At 44.2% G+C, this 19,895-nt stretch overlaps 2 protein-coding genes and 1 non-coding gene across 4 annotated transcripts; 2 read left to right on the forward strand and 1 right to left on the reverse strand.

The window, feature by feature from the left end:
- Positions 1-9: 9 nt before the first annotated feature.
- On the forward strand, positions 10-4,209 carry RPL12 (ribosomal protein L12). 2 transcript variants are annotated; one of them, XM_060014129.1, is made up of 7 exons: positions 10-168; positions 968-1,041; positions 2,070-2,168; positions 2,512-2,593; positions 3,196-3,282; positions 3,618-3,730; positions 3,900-4,209. In XM_060014129.1, exons 1-7 carry the CDS (start codon positions 132-134, stop codon positions 3,903-3,905), a joined length of 498 nt encoding a protein of 165 aa, XP_059870112.1. In that variant the 5' UTR covers positions 10-131; the 3' UTR covers positions 3,906-4,209. The 2 variants fall into 2 exon arrangements, with proteins under 2 accessions (XP_059870112.1, XP_059870113.1); XM_060014130.1 differs by lacking the exons at positions 10-168; positions 968-1,041 and adding an exon at positions 199-427.
- LOC132427761 (small nucleolar RNA SNORA65) lies at positions 2,983-3,112 on the forward strand. Its single transcript, XR_009519969.1, has one exon. It is a non-coding gene; the product is annotated as a small nucleolar RNA SNORA65 (small nucleolar RNA).
- A 128-nt stretch (positions 4,210-4,337) lies between the features above and the next one.
- On the reverse strand, positions 4,338-18,321 carry ZNF79 (zinc finger protein 79). The gene is made up of 5 exons (XM_060014125.1): positions 18,005-18,321; positions 14,170-14,258; positions 12,073-12,199; positions 11,434-11,529; positions 4,338-6,964 (listed from the first exon to the last, which is right to left on the reverse strand). The coding sequence occupies exons 1-5, from the start codon at positions 18,018-18,020 to the stop codon at positions 5,793-5,795; spliced, it is 1,500 nt and encodes a 499-aa protein (XP_059870108.1). The 5' UTR covers positions 18,021-18,321; the 3' UTR covers positions 4,338-5,792.
- Between the last annotated feature and the right edge of the window lie 1,574 nt (positions 18,322-19,895).

Here is a 19,895-nt window from a genome sequence, read left to right on the forward strand (position 1 = left end):
CGCTTTCAGGACTTTAACCGGCGCAAGTGCCCCATCTTCCGGTCTTTCGGTTTTCGGCTCGGAGGAGGCTAAGGTGCAACTTTCTTCGGTCGTCCCGAATCCGGGTTCATCCGACACCAGCCGCCTCCACCATGCCGCCTAAGTTCGACCCCAACGAGATCAAAGTCGGTGCGTGCTTTAGATGTGGCCGGGGCTTCGGGATGGCGCATCCCTCCCCGCGTTCCGTCCGGCTTGCGGCCTCCGCCGCAATTGCCTTTCCCACGGCGGGTTTTAGAGCCGCTGCTCCCTAGAGGCTGGCCCTCTGGTGCTGCGTTCGGGGCGCTGTGTGGTCCTGGCCGACCCGCTTTCTGGGCCTCAGCTTCCCTACGTGTAGATGGGGGGGCAGGACCGGACGACCTGTGGAGGCTTTGCAGCCCCCACCCTTAGGGTAAGGTTTGTCTCCGGGCACGTCCCCCTAGGCTGCGTTGGTCGGCGTCCGGGGCTTCCTCCACGCCGGTGCGGTGTGGGCCTCTGCAGCGGTAGCCAAGCGGAAGGCCGCTGTCCCACGTGGCGCTTGGAGCGGTCCACGCCTTGCGGGGAGGGGTGTCCTGCCTCGCTCCCCCCGAGGTTCTTGGGGCTGTGTTTTTTTTTTCTTTTAATTTTTTTTTTTTTTTTTTGCCGTACGCGGGCCTCCCACCGTTGTGGCCTCTCTCGTTGCGGAGAACAGGCTCCAGACGCGCAGGCTCGGCAGCCATGACTCACGGGCCCAGCCGCTCTGCGGCATGTGGGATCTTCCCGGACCGGGGCACGAACCCATGTCCCTTGCATCGGCAGGCGGACTCTCAACCACTGCGCCACCAGGGAAGCCCTCTTGGGGCTGTTTTGAAAAGAGGCAGAAGGTGGTGTGGCCAGGCCCGGAAAGATGCGTTGGGAGGGCTGTGACTTGGGGGCTCCCCTTGCGGAGGCACTGATCCTTTATTTCTCCCAGTGTACCTGAGGTGCACCGGTGGGGAAGTCGGTGCCACGTCTGCCCTGGCCCCCAAGATCGGCCCCCTGGGTCTGGTAAGTCATTCTTGTGGAGGGGCGCTTTTTGTATGCGGAGAGCAGAGTTCGACTCTGGCTTGTGCAAACACGATTGTGTCTGAGGTGCCCCTGACAGTGAGCGATTGCCATCCCCAGCTAGGCCTGAACTGGCACTAGCCGTCACAGAAAGGTTGTAGGTAAAGATGGAACCTGGTACCTTGAACCTGTAACTTTCCAGTGCCTCTTAGCTGCTGCTCTTTGTGTCCCTGAGAGACGGGATAGAGGTTTTTGAAGTCAAGAGTGGCTTAGTGACACTGCATTGCCTACTTGGCCTGTTTCCTAGGGAGATGGGCATATGGCTGCTGGGAAGATAAAATGGGGTGTGACATGAAGATCTCGGTGAATGTTACAGTAGCTTGTATAAACAGCTCTGCTCTGAACCTACTGGTTAATATGATTAGCTTTACCTAGGATCAGACTTATTTACCTGCTTTTTCCTCCATTTTACACTCTTTACTGAACTTCCTTTTTCATGAATATAATCAGGCCTTTATTCCTTGAGCAGTGGTCTCCTGTCTGAAAAGCTCTCCCACCATGGTTTTGCTTAAGCAGTGTCATCATTACTCTTCCTTGTCCCTTAGCTCAGCCGGCACTCACTGGACATCTCTCCTGTTTAGGGAATTGTAAAGGGGCAAATGCCCAGACCTCATCCCCACAGACTGACTAGGGTTGGTCAGACACAAGGACCTGGTGTCTTTAAAGAGACCCCCCGGTGATTCAGATATAAGAGAGTTGAAAATTACCACATAGGTCCTTAGGAGAGGGTAGGTAGATAAGGGCCCTGGTCCCATTGTGGCCTTGAACCTCCAGTTTACAGCCCTGGACCAACTAAACCTGCAGCCTCAGTTTTCCAGTTTAGTATGGTGATAGCCGTGCCTCGATTGGGCAGGCAAAGTTAAACGTGTTTCAAACAGCTTGCTTGTGCTGCCAAGTGAGGAGGACCGGGCAGATTTCCAGACTGCTTCCATGTGGGGCCTGGTGTGATCATATACCTTTTATTTCTGCAGTCTCCAAAAAAAGTTGGTGATGACATCGCCAAGGCAACTGGTGATTGGAAGGGTCTGAGGATTACAGTGAAACTGACCATTCAGAACCGACAGGCCCAGGTACTTGGTTTGAGGGAGGGCAGAGGTAGGGATTGCTGGGAGGAAGGTTTTTTGCTCACATGGTCACCTGCCACCAGTGGTGAGGTAAGAGCAATTTTATCTGTGGGGAAGGCTTTTGAGAGCATGGGTCAGATATTAACTCTTCTCACTTTTGAGACAGTGGGTAAATCACTTATGTTTGCTGGGGTAGGACGTGTTTCAGGTTGGAAAATTAACCTGAATGTACAGTAAATGTGGCATCTGGCCCCATGGATTCTGAGAGCCAAGGTGCATGGTAGTATTAGTTGTTCTCATTGGAGGGTGGGGTAGGGTATATTATTCCCATTGAGAATCTCTTCTGCAGATTGAGGTGGTACCTTCTGCCTCTGCCCTGATCATCAAAGCCCTCAAGGAACCGCCAAGAGACCGAAAGAAGCAGAAAAACAGTGAGTGGCTTTTTCCCTGGTAGTATGTGAGTGGTATTGTGTGCCCAGTGTTTGATACACAGCTGCACGTGCTCCCTTTAATGAAACCTAGGGATGGCACAGGTATTTGTTAAGCTGTTACAGAGCTAGGCACTGCCAAGAAGTGCCATGTGGCTCTCCCCAATCCCTGGTGTGGAACAGATCCCACTCAATGCTTGCAGGAGGGACATGTTCAGGCAGGGTGAAGAAACTTACGATAACCAGTAATCAAGAAAGAGCAGCTTCTTAGCTGGATGACAGACCCTATGGACAGCTTTAATCAACCTCAGTCACTTCAGCATGTTTTTTCTCCTCTTCAAAACAGTCCCTTCCACTTAAGGTTAGCAAAGACTTGACTTTGTCCCTAGCCACCCGCCACTGCACCTGACCAGTTTTCTGTTGGCTGGTGCAATCCAGTGGTGAGCTGATACTAAACCCCAGCTTAGGAAACAGGGTTGTTCTTCATGTGGATGACTCTGTGCCGAAAGCATGGGAACAGGTTAGAAATGGATGAGGGAGGACTGACTAGTCTGCTCTGCTCTGGCCTGAGGTGGTAAAAAGCTTTTGCTGTTTATTTTCTGCAGTTAAGCACAGTGGAAACATCACTTTTGATGAGATTGTCAGCATTGCCCGGCAGATGCGGCATCGATCTTTAGCTAGAGAACTCTCTGGTAAGAACAAAACAGTATGGGGCCACCTTAATTGTCACGCAGAATGTATTCACTTAGTGGCATTTTCCCACTTAGAGGGGACTTTATTCTGTAAGACCTGAAATTGGGGTGTGGTGTCTTTCTGGGTTTGAAAGAATCTGGGTATCATACGACCTGTGGGCATTTTTGCATTCAGAGCTTTTAAATATATGGAGCTATGAATTTTGGATTAGGGGAGCAGTGATGATTATTCCTGTATTCCATAAAAGTTTTTCCTCTCCTTGCCTGTATTTCCCCACTGGTATCTGAGGATTGTGAGGGACGACAGGCCCTCTGATTCTACCTTTTAATTATAGGAACCATTAAAGAGATCCTGGGGACCGCCCAGTCTGTGGGCTGCAATGTTGATGGCCGCCACCCTCACGACATCATAGATGACATCAACAGTGGTGCAGTGGAATGTCCAGCTGTAAGTGACTTATGCATTGATTTGCTTAAAATTAGGGTGAAAACTGGAGGGGAAGCTAATGTATCCTTGGGGAAAAGGTGGAAAATTCTGTAAGTGCTCAATAGTGGGGTTGGGAGATAAGGTTTTTTTGTCCTATTACTGAGAGGGTTTTTTTTTTTCTTTTCCACAGAGTTAAGAACTGCAAAGAAAAATAATAAAGGGTTATTTGACAAGCAGTGGACTTTCTGATGTGGCCTCTTCCTTGGGGGAGCCTAGGCTTTGTGGTCAAATGGTGGTCATTGAGGCCAGGGTGACAGAATCTGGGGATGAAGCAGCAATCTGTGGACAACACATTTCTGTCCTGTATGGGACTAGCTCAGAAGATACCTAGAAAGGAAGTCTGCTTTTTGGAGACACATTCATGGAGCTCCTCAAGAAAAAGTTCTTGGTCAGAAAGAAAACTTGGGGAATTAAACATAATAAACACCCAGGGAAGCAGCTCTTCCTCCCAAACCAGTTTAATCATTTGGTGGGTTCTGGGCCCAGGGCCCATGATTCAAGGCTTTACTCTCCATTCCAGTGTACAGCTGTGGTTCAGAACCACTGATGGGACAACCAAAGAACCTGACCTTTATGAGTCCTCTTCTGTAGTTAATTAGCAGCTCCTAGACCTACCCTGGTTTGCTTTAAACCAGTCACAGACTATTTTCTAATGAACGCTTTCACCTTTCCTAAGCCTCTCCCTTGTCTTTTTCTTAGTTCTGTTCCTTTTGAGTTTCTAGAGCTCATCACTCACTTTCACCTTATTTGATATGCAATGAATGAACCTCAAACACCTGGACACTGAGACAAAGCTACCCGAGCAGCCTGAAGTACCACCTGGAAGGGGCTTCTGGGGACTAGCCTAAAGGGAGTTGGGAATGATGGCACCAAGAACTTCGTTTCCCTGCCATTAGTCACTTGGCTGTCCCATTTGGTCATGGTGGTTTAGGTGGTTTTTAATCACAGGTGCAAGCAGGGGTGGAAAACTGCTTTAGTGGAAAGGACTGCCTGAGATTGCTGGAGTGAGGAACATTCCAGGGCACGTGGCAAGTCATCAAGGAATCAAAGCTAGAGGCCTTGGGTGATGGCTGAGGGTATAACCAGCTTACCTTACAGTAGACCAGTAATGGGGAGTCTCAAATCAGGCTTACCTAACCAAAAACCAAGTAAGCTCACAGCAGTTTATAAGTGCTGAGATGAGATCTACACCAGTTGGGTGCAAGGGAGAAAGCAGGCCAACAGGCTAAAGAGCTTAATTTAAAAGATACTCAACTGTCAGGAAGAGGGGAAAGTAAAAATGACTCGCCTGCCTCTGAGCCAGGGAAAGCAAAGCACAATGTGCTGCCGTCACGTTGCCCCAGGTTTGTTAGCCTTCCCTCCCTTAGGAACTCCGTTTAAAGGTATGTGCCTTGCTGAGGGATTTCATTAGCTTCTTCCTGCACCCTCAACCTCACTGTCCTTCCTCGGTCTTTTCTTGACAGCAGTAACTAGAATAGAGCACTTGAGCAGCTCAGAAAGTGCAGGTTGTGTGCAGCTGTGTCTAGATTCAGCATCCCTCCCCCAGCCCCATTCTAGTAACAGCTGGCTCTAGAATCCCCTTCCTCACTTGAATTCACTCCCCCAAATCTTAAACCTCAGTGGCCCCACTATGGGGAATACTCGTTCCCGGCTAATGTTCTTGATTCTCCTGTTGCAACAGCCCTCATTCAAGCAGAGACTACTACGACCACACCACTGCCAAAATACCTGGCCTTATAAGTAGGAACGAAGTCTTTCACTCATTCTTTATACATCGTTTCTGGAGTGCTTTTACCACTGAATTAAAGGTAAATCTTTAAAGCAGTGTAATTGGGGTTGGGTTGTCTAAGAAGATGTTGAGAAAGAAGAGAGCACCTGAGACCTTCCAGAAGCAACATGTAAAATAGTGACTATTTATTAAAGGTGCTTTTGCATGTGGCTCTGAGCTAGACTTAAAGTCAGATGTCCCCAGATGCCTTCAAATTACCTGTCAGGTCCCCATCCACTTTGGTTATGTTCCCAGTTACTCTCCAGCATGGAGTCTCTGATGTCTAACGAAAGCTGAACTACACCTGAAGGCCTTCCCACACTCACTACATTCATAAGGTTTCACACCAGTGTGAATTTTCTGATGCTGACTAAGGGATGAGCTCTGGTTAAATGCCTTTCCACACTCATTGCACTCATAGGGTTTTTCTCCTGTGTGAATTATATGATGTCGAATAAGGGCTGAGCTCTCACTGAAGAATTTCCCACATTCATTACATTTATAAGGCTTCTCCCCAGTGTGGGTCTTTTGGTGGATTATAAGGTTTGTGCTTTGGCTGAAGGCCTTCCCGCACTCACTGCACTTGTAGGGTTTCTCTCCAGTGTGAGTCCTCTGGTGGTTTGTGAGGTTTGCACTCTGGCTGAAGGCCTTCCCACATGCATTACATTTGTAGGGTTTCTCCCCTGTATGGATTCTCTGGTGCTGAATAAATGCCGCACAGTAGCTGAAGGCTTTCCCACATTCGCTGCACTTGTAGGGCTTCTCCCCTGTATGAGTCCGCTGGTGGTTTGTAAGATTTGCACTGTGGCGGAAGGCCTTCCCACAGTCACTGCATTCATAAGGCTTCTCTCCAGTGTGAATTCTCTGATGCTGAACAAGGGCTGAACAGTCACTGAAGGCTTTCTCACACTCACTACATTTGTAAGGCTTTTCTCCGGTATGAGTTCGCTGGTGTTTTGTAAGGTTTGCATTCTGGCTGAAGGCTCTTCCACATTCACTGCATTTATAAGGTTTCTCTCCGGTGTGAATCCTCTGGTGCTGAGTAAGAGATGAGCTCTGGCTGAAGGCCTTCCTGCATTCATTGCACTCATATGGCTTCTCCCCAGTGTGGCTCTTCTGGTGCTGAGAAAGGGAAGAACAGTAACTGAAGGCTTTGCCACATTCATTACATATGTACGGCTTCGCTCTGTGAGGTTTAATTATATCTGAATTCTTCCTGAAGCTCTCTGTGTGTGTTTCACATTTATGGGGTCTCACTTCTGTAGGAACTCTCTGCTGTGGAGAAAGAACTGGTCTCAGATTGAAGCTCTTCCCCAGTTCACTGTTCCTGTGATCTGACTCCCCAGAGGGCATCTCTACACTTGGGTCTTGGAATGATTCTTCAGAAATGTCTTGTTCAGGTGGTGATTCAGATACAATCTTCCAATCTGAAGAATATTTACAAAAGCAATTTTAAAGATTCTTTTGGTGAAAGAAAGACAAAAGGCTGAAGGAGTCTGGCTGAGCTCTTATGTGGGACAGGTTCGATGCTTCCACCCCCTTCCACCCAGGATGTTTCTGTTATAACCACAATGATCAGAAAGCTTTTCAGAGACATGAGCACTCTTTGCTCCCTTTCCTAAACAGCAGAAGTTTATCCTGAACCTGCCTCAGGTGCACTCCTCTCCTTTCTTTCTGACACTCCTCTCCTGTGCTTTTGCCAAGTACTGGGTTGTCTTAAGCTGTCTTCTTAGTCACAATTCTTGGTGTGGTTTTGGGCAACCTGCTATTACCAGGTTTGAACAATTCACTTAAAAAAGCTGATGACTGATGCCAGCAGGATGAATGTTTTCACCTATCATATCAGCAAGATTTCAAAAAAAAAAAAGGTTAATTCTAGAGTGTTGTTAAGAGTGCAGCATTTGGGATATCTCACACACTGGTGCGGCTGCATAAATGGACAGGCTTTCTGGAGAGTAATCTGGCTGCATGTGTCAAGAGTCCTTAAAATGCTGACACAGAATTCCACTTCACCTGCATTAACATCAGTTGTCAACACTGCATCATTTGTCAAATGAAAAGCAAATACCTAAATGTTTAATAACGAGGAATGACTATAGTATAGCCAATCAAGGGACACTGTTCAGCAGTTATAAGTCATGTTTGAAATCTGTACATTATAATTCCTTTTGTAGAAAGGTATTTATTGAAAAAACACTGGCAAGTTATACAATGTGAAGATAAGCTGTGTTGTCTTTGGCTTGTGGGATTAGGCAGGGGTAGTTTTTATTTTCTTCAATGCTTATCTGTATTTTCTGATGTTCTCCAGTGACTATTATTTTTATAATAAAAGTTATAAAAACCTTGCTTTCAAGGACTAAGCAGTGATAAAAATAAACAACATGCTGTTAGGTGAAAGAAGAAATATGTAAAATTACATACTGTTAATTTTAGAAAATGCTGCTTTTTGTAATACGAAGATTGAAGGTAATACCTCTGTGTGGTGGGATGACAGGAGATCTTGATTTTCTTTTTTATTTTCTAAACTTCAAATGAACTTATTTTTATTAGAAAAAAAGTTATTTTAAAAAGAATAACATTGCTTTTATAATATGGATGGGGGTGGGTGATATTTTTAAAAAGAGTTACTGATTCTTAATCCCCTTTGGGACCTCATTCATTTTAAGAGAAAACCTTAAAGTGTGAATTAATGTATAATATTTGCAAAGTATTAAAACTAAGTGAACCCAATGGTCCCAGACATCTCTCTCTGTCTCCTTCATAGAGGCTTATAGCTAAGGGAGTGAAGTTTTAGAGAAGGCTATGGAGCTTCTTTTCACAAGGGTCAATTTTCCTGAAAAGATTCTTCCTGTTTCTACCTTATTTAGGAAAACAGCAGGTTAGTTTTAGGTATGCTTTATTTGAATTTCTATACAGAATCTTGACCCAGACTGCCTGGTTTCAAATCTGGGTTCAACCTCTTACTAGCTGTGTGACTCTGGGCAAATTACTATGCCTTGGATTTATTATTTGTGAATGTAGCTCTCTTCCAGAATTACTAAGAGGACTAAATGAGCTAAAACACAAAGGACCCAGAATGATACCTGAGGAATAGCAAGTGTTATATGAGTGCTTGTTATTATCTTGGACCTTTTCCTTGTAAATCATATTAAATGGTTTCCCATTAAGCAGGTTTCCCTCTAAGTTGCACATGCATTCAAAGCCCAGTCTACTAAGAGCACCGAAGTCCCTGTTTCGGGTTGAGGGTATCTCTATGTTACTTGGTATTTGGTCTTACAGCTCTCAAAAACTGACCATCTATCTGAGTAAAAGATGGAAAGGAGAAGAAAAGCGACAACAAAAGAAGCAGTGGGAGAAAAAAGCAATTAAGAAGACTATGCGGGGAATTCCCTGGTGGTCCAGTGGTTAGGACTCTACGCTTCCACTACAGGGGGCATGGGTGCTGGCTCCTGTATAAGACGGTCTAATTATGTTCGAAACTGAATATACCCAAAACAGAACCGCTGATTTTCCCTTTCAAGCCAGTGTCTTTGTCAGTCTTCCCATTTACCCAACTGCTCAGGCCAGGGTCATCCTTAATGTCTCTTTGCCTCACATCCAGTCCACTAGCAAGTCATGCTGGCTTTAACACCCAAGTATGTCCTGAATCCTCCTCCTCAGCCGCCACCATCCTCTCACTGGAATGTCCTAACTGATCTCCCTGCTTCTAGTCTTGAACACTGAAAGTCTAGTCTCCACACATGTTATCTTTTCAAACACAAATATTATCCCTTCCCTGCTCAAAACCCTCAATGGCTTCCTATCTTCCTATTTGAATAAAACCTGAACGCCTCCCATGGCCTCTAAGCCTTACATGATCTGACCCCTGCCCAGCACCTTCCCTCTTGTTTACTGAGTCCTAGGCTCTTCTCATCCTAACACAAGTCTAACTTATTCCCAACTCAAAGCCTCAACACGTGGTGTGGCCCAGAATGTTCCTCCTCCGGATACTTACACGGCTGGCTCATTCTTTTCCTTCAGATCTCAGCTCCAGTGTCACCTCCTCAAAGTGGTCTTCCCTGTCCATCCGATCTAGGAGAGCCCCCACCCCACCCATATTCCCCTTTCTTACAGTACTCATCACCATCCAATATTGTATCGGTTATTTTGTTTACTTGCTTTATCTACGTTCCTCACTAGGATGTAAGCAGGGCCTACATCTTGTTCTCTGTTGCACCTCCAGTAGCTAAAACAACGCCAGGCATGTACCACGCAGTGAGGCAAAGGCAGGTCGAAGACCTGGGTCTGTCACGGTGGGAGGGGTGGGATAGAATAGCTCTGAAACCAGCCCAGGAGGCACAGCGATGCCCAGGATGCTCGGTGGGTCTCAGAGCAGAGGTGCGACATCACAGGAGCAGTGTTTTAGTTACTCTAATAGCCAGATTTAAAACTTTCCTCCAGCTACTTCACTATTACAGAATTAATACCGCCCTACATTGTCAACAACTTTTTTTCAAATAAGTTTGTCAAAGAGTGAGACAGGTTTTATTATCTACATTTTTTCAGATATAGAAACAGACGACCACAATTTAGTGGTTTACTGTGAATCCATGTAGTTAATATGTAGCAAGCCAGGACCTGGATGCGTCTTTCATGGGTCCACATCCAAAGCTGCTTCCACCCTAATACTCTACGCTAAGACCTCAGGGCACAGATCCTTTGTGGTAACACCTTTTCCCAACTTCTGTTTCTAGTGACATGGTGATTTGAATCTTTTTCAGTAACCTTTATAGGATCCTGAACCCCCCTGAGACTGTGATGAAATCTTTTCCCAGAAAGATGCAGTTATTGCCACAGAACACTCTATTCAATTCCCAAGGTTCCACACAGGGTTCTCTCGATTCAGGTTAAAGGTCCTGCATAACAAGTATGCTGTGCTGGGAAGCAGGGGGTTTGGGAGAAGGAAGCAGCAGGCAGTGAGGCTCCTGGTAAAGGGAAGTATTTCAGCAAGTGTGAGTGGTGCCCAGAGTTACAAGGGCTGAGGTGACATGTGATAGGCTGCTTAGAAAGAGGATAAAATGTGAAGAGAGTTCAGATGAACCGTGCACAAAGTAAGCCAGAGGCTTTGTTTTCATTGTCCTACAGCAACCGTAAAAGATATAAAGCATTAGACCGCATTTTTAGAAAAATTTAAAATTTTGTCACTTTAAAGTTGTTAAGTTCATTGTACCTCTGATGCTTTAAGTTTCAAAATATCAGAAGTGGCTGGAACCACAGGCCCTGCCAGAGGTCAGACATTTGCAAGGGCTGAAATATGAAGGTGGGGGTGGAGTGAGCAGCCTTAGATGAGTAGCAAGAGATAAAGGCAGAAACTATGGTTTCTCTTGCTCGTTTTCCCTAAGTTTCTTAGTATCAGCCCTTCAGAAAATTCCAGCATGGCCATGAAAAGGGAGAGAAAGGGTGTGGGTGCAGAATCCAATAAAGGGTTAGTCAGAGAGGGGAGCAGCAGTAGGTGTCACAGCTGAAGCACGGCTAAAGGTGGGTGCTTGAGATCCTCAGTGAGGTGAACCCGAAGCAGGGAATGTGCTAGGCCAGCAAAGATGACTCTCATTTCCCAGAGGCCAGCAATACCACCAGTGCTCCCAAATGCCTCCCAGCCTGGGAGGCTGAGTAGACAGCGTGGAATAGAGGGCTTTGGAGTCTGACTGTTGTTGCTTCAAACCCCAGCCTCGCCGCTTTCTAGCTGTGAGGCTCTGAACCAGTGAGTTAGCCTTTCTCAGTTTTATTTTCCTCATCTATAAAACAGGGATAATAATAGCTACCTCACCAGTCGTTAAAATACTCAAATGCACTAACGCATGTTTCAAAGGGGCTTTTGCTCCCGAGACTCTGACTGGCTTAGTGCTTGCTCACTTACCTGAACAGGTACTCCTTAGGCCTTCTCTCTCTAGCATCCATGAACCTTCCCTTTGTTCCAACTGGGAGTTCATACCAGGCTGGGAGACTGAAAGTCCTATTTAAGGGGGAAAAAAGTGGGGTTTAGAGATCTGTACTAAGTATAAATAGCCTCCCAGAACTGAGGGGAGTGGAAATGGGTCATTCACTTCATTCATTCAACAAATATTTATTGAGCACTGACTTGGTACCAGGCACTAGGGGACACAGCAGTAAATAAGATAGATACGGTGCCAAGGTCTTAGTAGAGCATTTCTGAAAAGAGCTAAAGTAACAGCCTCAAGGAGGGGTCAAGCCAGGGAGCTAAGCAAGCCCATAAAGCCAGATACTTAAGAAGTTGGGAACTTAGTGACTATGGAGGAACTGGCCTGAAGGCTACCCCACCCTTCCTGGGAAATAAGAAAACGGGGAGGTGCAGCCTCGGGGGGAACAAAATGAAACTGCCTATTTCCCAAACCAGAATGCAGAGATCTTTCACTAGGGAATGAGGAGGAACAAACACTATCCCTCTGGTGCAGCAGAGCCACTCAGGATCACTCGACACTGGAAGTAAAACATTTTCAGAACTGAACAAATTCTGCATTTTAAATGGTTTCCTTACCCAGTAGGACCAGGTTTCTGGACTTTTCTGGCATCCCTTTCTTGAACCTGTCCCTCGGAGTAGGGGCCAACTGCCTCCATCCCTTCTGGGTAAAAGCTACAGTCACACTGTTGAAAGGTGTGGATCCCTGAAACAACAAGCATATTCCTTCTTGCCCAGTGGCCTTAGAATACGAGGGGGTGGGGAGGTTGGCAGCTTTGGGTGTGTTGGTTAGCGGGCCTACAAAGGGTCTTTGAAAAGACTCAGGGTAGTTCCAGAAAAGCATTTATTGATCACTTCTTATGTGCCTAACACTATATTGGATATTGATGCACAAAAATAAATAAAATACAGTCTCTCTTGTCTTCACATGTTTTATAACTCTAGTAGACTTTATACATAAATAGAAGAAACTATGTATATATATGAGCAGTAATTGGGCAGAACTAACAGGTGCTTGGGAATTAAAAGCGCCAATAGAGAAAAAACAAAATTAGAATGTGTGAGTTTATGCAACAAGGAATCAGCTGCAAATTAGCAAAGAAATGTGAATGATTAATGTTTTCAGAACATTTAATAAATATTCCTGCTTACTCAGACATCACACAGTACAGCAGGAGAGCCAGCACGTATGCAACCACCTGTAATAATGTGTCAAAGAGATGGACAGATTAGTTGCTAGGATAACAGAGGAGGAATCATAGATGGAGGGCAACCTGGCCTTCAAGGAGCAGGTTCCTCAGATGGAGAAAGAGAAGGATGTCCAAGGCAACGGAGGCATCAGGAACAAAGGCATGGAGGCAAGGGGGTCTTTTCCTATTTTCAGCTTAGGAAATGGTACCTCCAGTCACCTAGTTGGCCATGTCAGACAACTGGGTGCTATCTTCCCCTTTCTTGCAGCTCCCCACATGTCAACTGCATATTCATTCTTCCTCCTCAATATCATGAGAATTCATGCATTTCTCTCCATGCCCCTGCCACTGCCTTGCTTTAAGCCACCATCGTTTCCCAATTCATAACTAGTTTCCTGATTTCTAATTTTACCTGTCCTTCCAATACATCCTTCACACTAAGAAATGCACTAAACGGGACAAAGAGGGTCATTTTAAAAAACGATGGAATATTTAAAACATTTGGGTCATTTTATAATAATCAAGAGAGTAAAATCCATTATGAAGATGTAAGGGTCATGAACCAAATAACAAATATATAATTCATAAAGAAAAAACTGTAGGAAGTACAAGGAGAAATTTAAAATATAGCTACAAGAGATGTTAAACAACTTAGTTGTTAACAGAGTTAATACAAAATAAACCAAAAAATAAAGGTATGGAAGAAATGAGTAATTTAATAAGGTTGAGCCATAAATCCTACAGCTGCAATCACACTATACCTGGATGTTTTGTGTGGAGAAGAGACAAACTTTGCCTGCATGGAGCACAGCCCAGCTAAATGTGCAGACAAGAAACCAAAGTCACAATTTTGGCATCTCTAAAAAAATAAAGACCCACCACCAAAAATATTCAACATATATGAACAAAACAGGAAGAAAATGAATTAGGGGATTCAACTCAAGAGATTTTGAAAAGTGAATTTTAAAATAAATCTAAGGAAAGCAGAAGCAAAAAAACTAACACAGAAAATTTTGTTAATAAAGAGTAGAACTGATGAGGAAATCCAAGAGCAGGCATTCTAAAAATGAAAACAGACCAATTCCTAGCCTAGTCAAGAAAAAGAAAGGGAGAAGACAGTTCTTACTCTCACAGAAGGACTATGAAATGGAATTTATTAGAAATAATTCTGTAGAATACTCTTAATGAAATTGGGGAAATATTAATCAAATTCTACTAAGTGTAAATGAAAAGAAGGTTACAAATCAGGACAAACCCATTTGGGGAAAACAGAAAAAAAAGAATATGACTAAAAGGACACAAATCAAAATGTTAAGTGTTATTTCTTCGTAGGATTAAGTGTAATTTTGGGGGGGTATGTTGTCTACACTTTTCAGGTTTTCTACAAAGAACATGAATTCCTTTTGTAATTAAAAACCAAAAACACCCTTAATATTAAAAAAAAAAAAAAAAAGAGGCTGCCTTTCAGAGTAAATTTCCAACTTACTTGGGGCCCAGCTGTGAGGAGACCACCTGCCATTCCTTCCTCTTCTGTGCCTTCCTCTTGGGGAAGGGCAGGATCTGGAGAAGGTGGCTCTGGAGGAAGAGAAAGAAAGCAATGAGGCATAAAATTTACATCTCACCAAGCTAGAAAGTCTCAAATTTTCACTCTGAAGAGAGTGTTCAAATGATATTATAGGTCCCAGGGCTCACTGAGGCTGAATTTGCAGACCTGCAATGGGACAGAAATTTTCCAATTTCCCTTCCTACCTCAGAAGTTCCATCAATTGACTCAAACATAGGGAGGCATTAGAGTGTAACAGACTCTCAAGTATTCCAGATCTACCACTTACCAGCAGTGTACAAATCATGTAACCTAAGTCTCATTTTTCTCATCTGTAAAATGAGGATAATATCCCATGTAAAGTTGCTGTGAAGATTTAAATGCAGACAAAGCAGCTGACACAATGCTTAGCATGTAAATATACAGCTTACAACTATTACCAATTAAGTTCCTTGGAGAAAGTGGCTCTGCAAATTTAAGACATTTGCTTAAACAAAAAAAGAGGTAATGACCAAGTGGGATTCATCCCAGGAATGCAAGGTTGGTTCAACAAATGAAAATCAATCTGTATAACACACTATATTAATATAAAGGGGAAAAAAACCCATATGATCATCTCAGTGAACTCCAAGAAGGCCATTTTACAGAATCTGATACCTTTCATGATAAAACACATCCAATAAACTAGGAACAGAAGGGAACTTCCTCAACTTGATAAAGAGGCATTTACAAAAAACCCAGAGCTAAAGACTGATGCTTTTCCCCTAAGATCAAGAACAAGACAAGGATGTCTGCTTTTGCCACTTCTAACCAGTATTATACTGGAAGTTCTAGCCAGAGCAATTAGGCAAAAACAAGCAAACAAGCAAACCAAAGGCATACAGATTGGAAAGGAAGAATTTAAACTACCTGTATTTGTGAATGGCATGATTTTGTATACAGAAAATCCTAAGGAATCCACAGAAAACTATCACAGCTAAACAAGTTCAGCAAGGTTGCAGGATACAACATGAATATACAATAAAAAAACAACTCAATTAAAAATGGGCAAAGGATTGAATAAATAGTTCTCCAACTGTACCTCTATACACTAGTAATGAACAATCCAAAAATGAAATTTTAAATTCCATTTACAAGAGCATTAAAAGAACAAAACACCTAGGAATAAACTGAACAAAATAACTGCAAGAGTTTGATTACTGATGTTATAAGCAAAAAAGTATAAATAACATAGGTAGGATACTTATTTTGGTATGGATTAATTTACTTTACTGTCTTAGCCATATCTACCTCTAATCTCTTGCCACTAGTATTCTTCTTAAAGTTGTTTTTTCAAAATGTTATTATTTTTTAATTTTTAAAATTAAATTTCACACATCATCCTCAACACTGCATTTTATATGTAATAGATTTAAAATTTTTGACACCTCTAGTTGACCTTTCTCTGTAGACCATAAAGTCTTTAATTGAGAAAATCATTCCCTACAGACACTGAGGTATCTGTTAAGCTCAGAGCAATTTCTCATAAATGGATGTTATTCTCAATCCTAATTCTTTGTTTTTTTAATGTGTAAATATTTCAGAACAAATATTTTTATGGATACTGTTACTTTTGCTTCCATTTAGATACTTTTCTTTAATAAAAAATCATCAAATCTCAAAAAAAAAGAAAAAAAAGTGAAAGACATTACATTGAAAATTACCAAACATTGTTCAAGGAAATTACAGAAGATCTAAACTTTCTACAAAGCAACAGTAATTAAAATAGTGTGGAACTGATATAAGGATAGACATATAGATCAATGGAGAAGAACTGAGAGTCTAGAAATAAATCCATACATTTATAGACAACTGATTTTCAACAAGAGTGCCAAGAAATTAAATTTCTTTTCAAAAAAATAGAGATGGGACAACTGGATATCTACATGCAAAAGAATGAAGCTGGACTCCTACCTCACACCATATATAAAAACCCAAAATGGATCAAAGACCTAAATGTAAAAGCTAAAACTTCTAGAAGAAAATACAGATATAAATCTTTATGACCTCTGATTAGGCAATGGGTTTCTTAGACATGATACCAAAAGCACATGCAACAGAAGAAAAGCTAAACTGGATTTCATAAAAATTAAAAACTCTGTGCTTTAAAGGACACTGTCAAGAAAGTGAAAAGATCTGCAAATCATATATCTTCTAACGGTCTAGTATCCAAAATATAAAAAGAATTCTTTATATTAAAAACTCAACAAAGAAAGACAAATAACCCAACTTAAAAATGGGCAATGGATTTGAATAGGTATTTCTCTAAGTAAGATACAAACAGCTATTAAGTATATGAAAAGATGCTCAACATCATCAGTCATTGGAGAAATGCATATCAAACCATTATGAGATACCACTTCACACCAAGATGGCTAAAATTAAAAAGATGGAAAAAAAACAAGTGTTGATGAGTATGTAGAAAAACTGAAATCCTCATACATTACTACTGGGAATGTAAAATGGTGCAGCCACTGTGGAACACAAGTCTGGCAGTTCCTGAGAAAGTTAAACAGAGTTACCAAAGTTACCAGAGTTATACAATAATTCCTCCCCTAAGTATATATAAACCCTAGAAAAATGGAAACACATCCACACAAAAACTTGTGCATGCATGTTTATGGGATTATTCATAATAGCCCAAACTGGAAACCACCCAAATGTCCAACAACTGAGGAAGAGATAAATGTAACATGGTATAATCCATGTAATGGACTATTATTCAGCCATAAAACGTAGATTCCTTCATGTTACAACATGGATGAACCTTGAAACGTTATGCTAAGTGAAAGAAGCCAGACACAAATGCTGTATGATTCTATTTTCCTGAAATGTCCAGAATAGGCAAATTCATGAGGACAGAAAGTACTGAATAGATTAATGGTTGCCAGGAACTAGGAGGAAGGGAAAATGTGGAGTAATACCAGTTTCTTTCTGGGGTGATGAAAATGTTCTGGAATTAAATAATGGTGATGGACTTCCCCGGTGGTCTAGTGGTTAAGACCCGTGCAGGGGGCATGGGTTGGACCCCTGGTTGGGGAACTAAGATCCTGCATGCCGCAGCCAAAAAAAAAAAGGTGATGGTTGCATAACTTTGTGAATATACTAAAAGCTACTTAATTGTACACTTTAAAAGTGAATGCATGTAAATGATATCTCAGTTTAAAAAGGTGCTTTCAAAAGCGTCATTTTAGTTGATGCTTACAGTTCTTAGAGGTGAACGAGGTAGTTAACGTTATTTTACCTTTTCCTCCATGAAGAAACACAGGCTAAGAAAGCTGGCTGGTACCCCAGAGCTTAAACAGGAATCCTAGCCTTCTGATTCTAAATCTCCAGTATCCTCCACGATTTCACAATCCAACTGGGTTGAACCCATCCTCAATATGAGGTGAAGCCAACGGGCGCCCATTCCGAACATCCCTGATGCTTCAAGAGGGCTGGAAGATCAGAAGCAATAGAGGAGGCCCTGAGTTAGTCCCATTTTCTTTCCCAGGGCCCATTTCTCTCTACTTTCTAATGCCATGGGTCCATCAACAGATCGGAGTAAGGGACAGGACACTCAGAAATGATCCAGGGCTGAGCTCCTCAAACTTTTCTGACCCCGGAATTCTTTATTCCACAAAAAGGATCGTCCCCCAACCACTTGTGGAAAGGATGACCGCCGAATTCTGACCTGGGTCACACAGCACTGTTAGCGGACAAGCTAGAAGCCACAAACCGCTCCACCACTCCGTCTCACCTCCTTCCTCCAGCATTTGGGTCCCACCTCGCGCCACCGCCTCCCAGCAGTTTTCTGAGCGCCAGCCCCGCTCTGGGCTCTTCTCTCAGGCCTGTCCCCTTAAAGGCCGGGTCTGAGCCTGCGGTGCTGAGCCCGGTCCGGCCTGTCCAGCCGGGTCTTTCACTGTCTCCCCAGCCACAGCCAGGCCTCGGCTGGGGAGCCCGTGGCGCACCTGCCTCGGTCTCAGGCAGAACACCACGTGAAAAAGCCGCTGCCAGCTACGCGAGCAAGCTCCCGGCTCCCGCCACCAGCGTGAGCTCAGAAACTGCGGCCGCAGACCCGCCTCTCGCTCCAAAGGGGACGGCGCCTGAATAGCGCCACTTCCGGTCATGCGCACATGCCTCCCTGCCCCACCGGACTCCATTTCCCAGAAATCTCCGGGCTCGTTACTGGCCAAAGCCTTTTCTTGTCTCTCGGTGCCAGGTTGTGACCCGCACACCCTCGTGGACCGTATTTCCTAGCGAGGCTTCCGCCTGTTCTTGCTTCCAGAATCTATTTCCCATCACGCTTTGTTGCACATGCCTTTCAGGTCCACTGAATACAATGACTGGGGCCTTTTGGACAGGAAGAGACTTGGCCGCGAAGGCTCACGGGAGCAGTGCTTTTAGCGCAGGCGCAGATCTGCACTAGGGCTAGGCGCCTGGTTTCTGCTCAGGGATTTGACGTGCCCGGGGCCCGGCTCCACGAGGTCCTCTCCCTCGTCAGTCAGCTCAGGGCCCAACCCCAGCCACCTTCACGGTCCTCTTGCGCCCTTCTGATAGTTTGGGAGGGGTAAAGGAAGTGAGGGCCCCTCAGTGTGAACGGGGCAGCCGCAGGTTGGCCTGGAACGGTCAAAGTATAAAAGCTTATCAGCAGGAAGACGTCTTCAGTAATCTCAGGGGCAGAAGCACACTTTAACAGTGTTCAGTTAGAAGTGTTGGGAGGCGAGATTCCTGAATATTCTGTCCTTGGGGGCTTCCGTGCTGCCCCAGGGGATATTTCAGTGGGCTTCCTCAGAGCGTTGATGGAATTTCCGCACAAGCCTGTTGATCTTCACTAATCAAGCAATTTTCTGATGAGCAATTTACTTTCAGAGGCATTTTGACGTTAAGGAGATGAGAATGTGTTACCTGGGAAGCAGAAATGAGTTTGGGGGTCCTAAGCCTCTTTTCATTTTGTACTGTCTCTCTCCCTTTCAATCATAGCTGGTAGTGTTTTTCCCCGATATGATTCTACATTTGTGGGTCTTCTAAGAATCTCATTGGGATTCACTCCGTTAAGCAAGTCACACCCACAGATCTCTTTGAGATAAGCTCTTCTTTACCTTGGGCTTGTGTAATTTTTAGGCTTACAACTTTGGAGGTCAGAAGTCTGAAGTGGACCTCACTGGGCTAAAGTCAAGGTGTCTTCAGGGCTACTTTCCTTCTGGAGGCTCCAGGGGGAGAATCTCTTTCCTTGCTTTTTCTAGCTTCCAGAGGCTGCCTACATTCCTTGGCTAGTGGGCTGTTCCAGCTGGTGTGTTCTGCCTGTGCCACAGGCCCAGCAGGTGCTAAACCCATAATAGCCACTAGGAGGTAGGCAAGGGTTTTCTTGCCTTAGTCTTGCAAACCCACCTATGGCCACTGGGGGGTAGCAGAGTGGTTCACGCCACAGTTGATTCCGCCCGTGTCCACTGGGTGATGTTAGGGAATTTCTTGCCTCGTTCTCAGAAGCCAGGATTCTCCTGGAAGTTGTTCTGGGGGTGGGAGTGGGAAATGGGGTGGATGTCGGCTGGCAATGCACATTTCTATCCTAGGCTGGGTAAAGCGCAGCTTCTGCTGCACCTGTCTTCTGGAGATGTTTCATCCTGCCCCACTTCTTCATGGACCTGTGC

The sequence above is a fragment of the Delphinus delphis genome, chromosome 6 (assembly GCF_949987515.2).
Source record: "Delphinus delphis chromosome 6, mDelDel1.2, whole genome shotgun sequence".
Classification (NCBI taxonomy): domain Eukaryota; kingdom Metazoa; phylum Chordata; class Mammalia; order Artiodactyla; family Delphinidae; genus Delphinus; species Delphinus delphis.

Coding starts and splice junctions, on each gene's coding strand:
- RPL12 (XM_060014129.1), top strand. CDS start 132: ATGCCGCCTAAGTTCGACCCCAACGAGATCAAAGTCG. Junction 2,169..2,511: donor TTCAGAACCGACAGGCCCAG/GTACTTGGTTTG, acceptor TCTCTTCTGCAG/ATTGAGGTGGTACCTTCTGC. Junction 3,283..3,617: donor TTTAGCTAGAGAACTCTCTG/GTAAGAACAAAA, acceptor TTTTAATTATAG/GAACCATTAAAGAGATCCTG.
- ZNF79 (XM_060014125.1), bottom strand. Junction 11,530..12,072: donor CAGAAACCTGGTCCTACTGG/GTAAGGAAACCA, acceptor CCCCTTAAATAG/GACTTTCAGTCTCCCAGCCT. Junction 6,965..11,433: donor CCTAAGGAGTACCTGTTCAG/GTAAGTGAGCAA, acceptor AATATTCTTCAG/ATTGGAAGATTGTATCTGAA.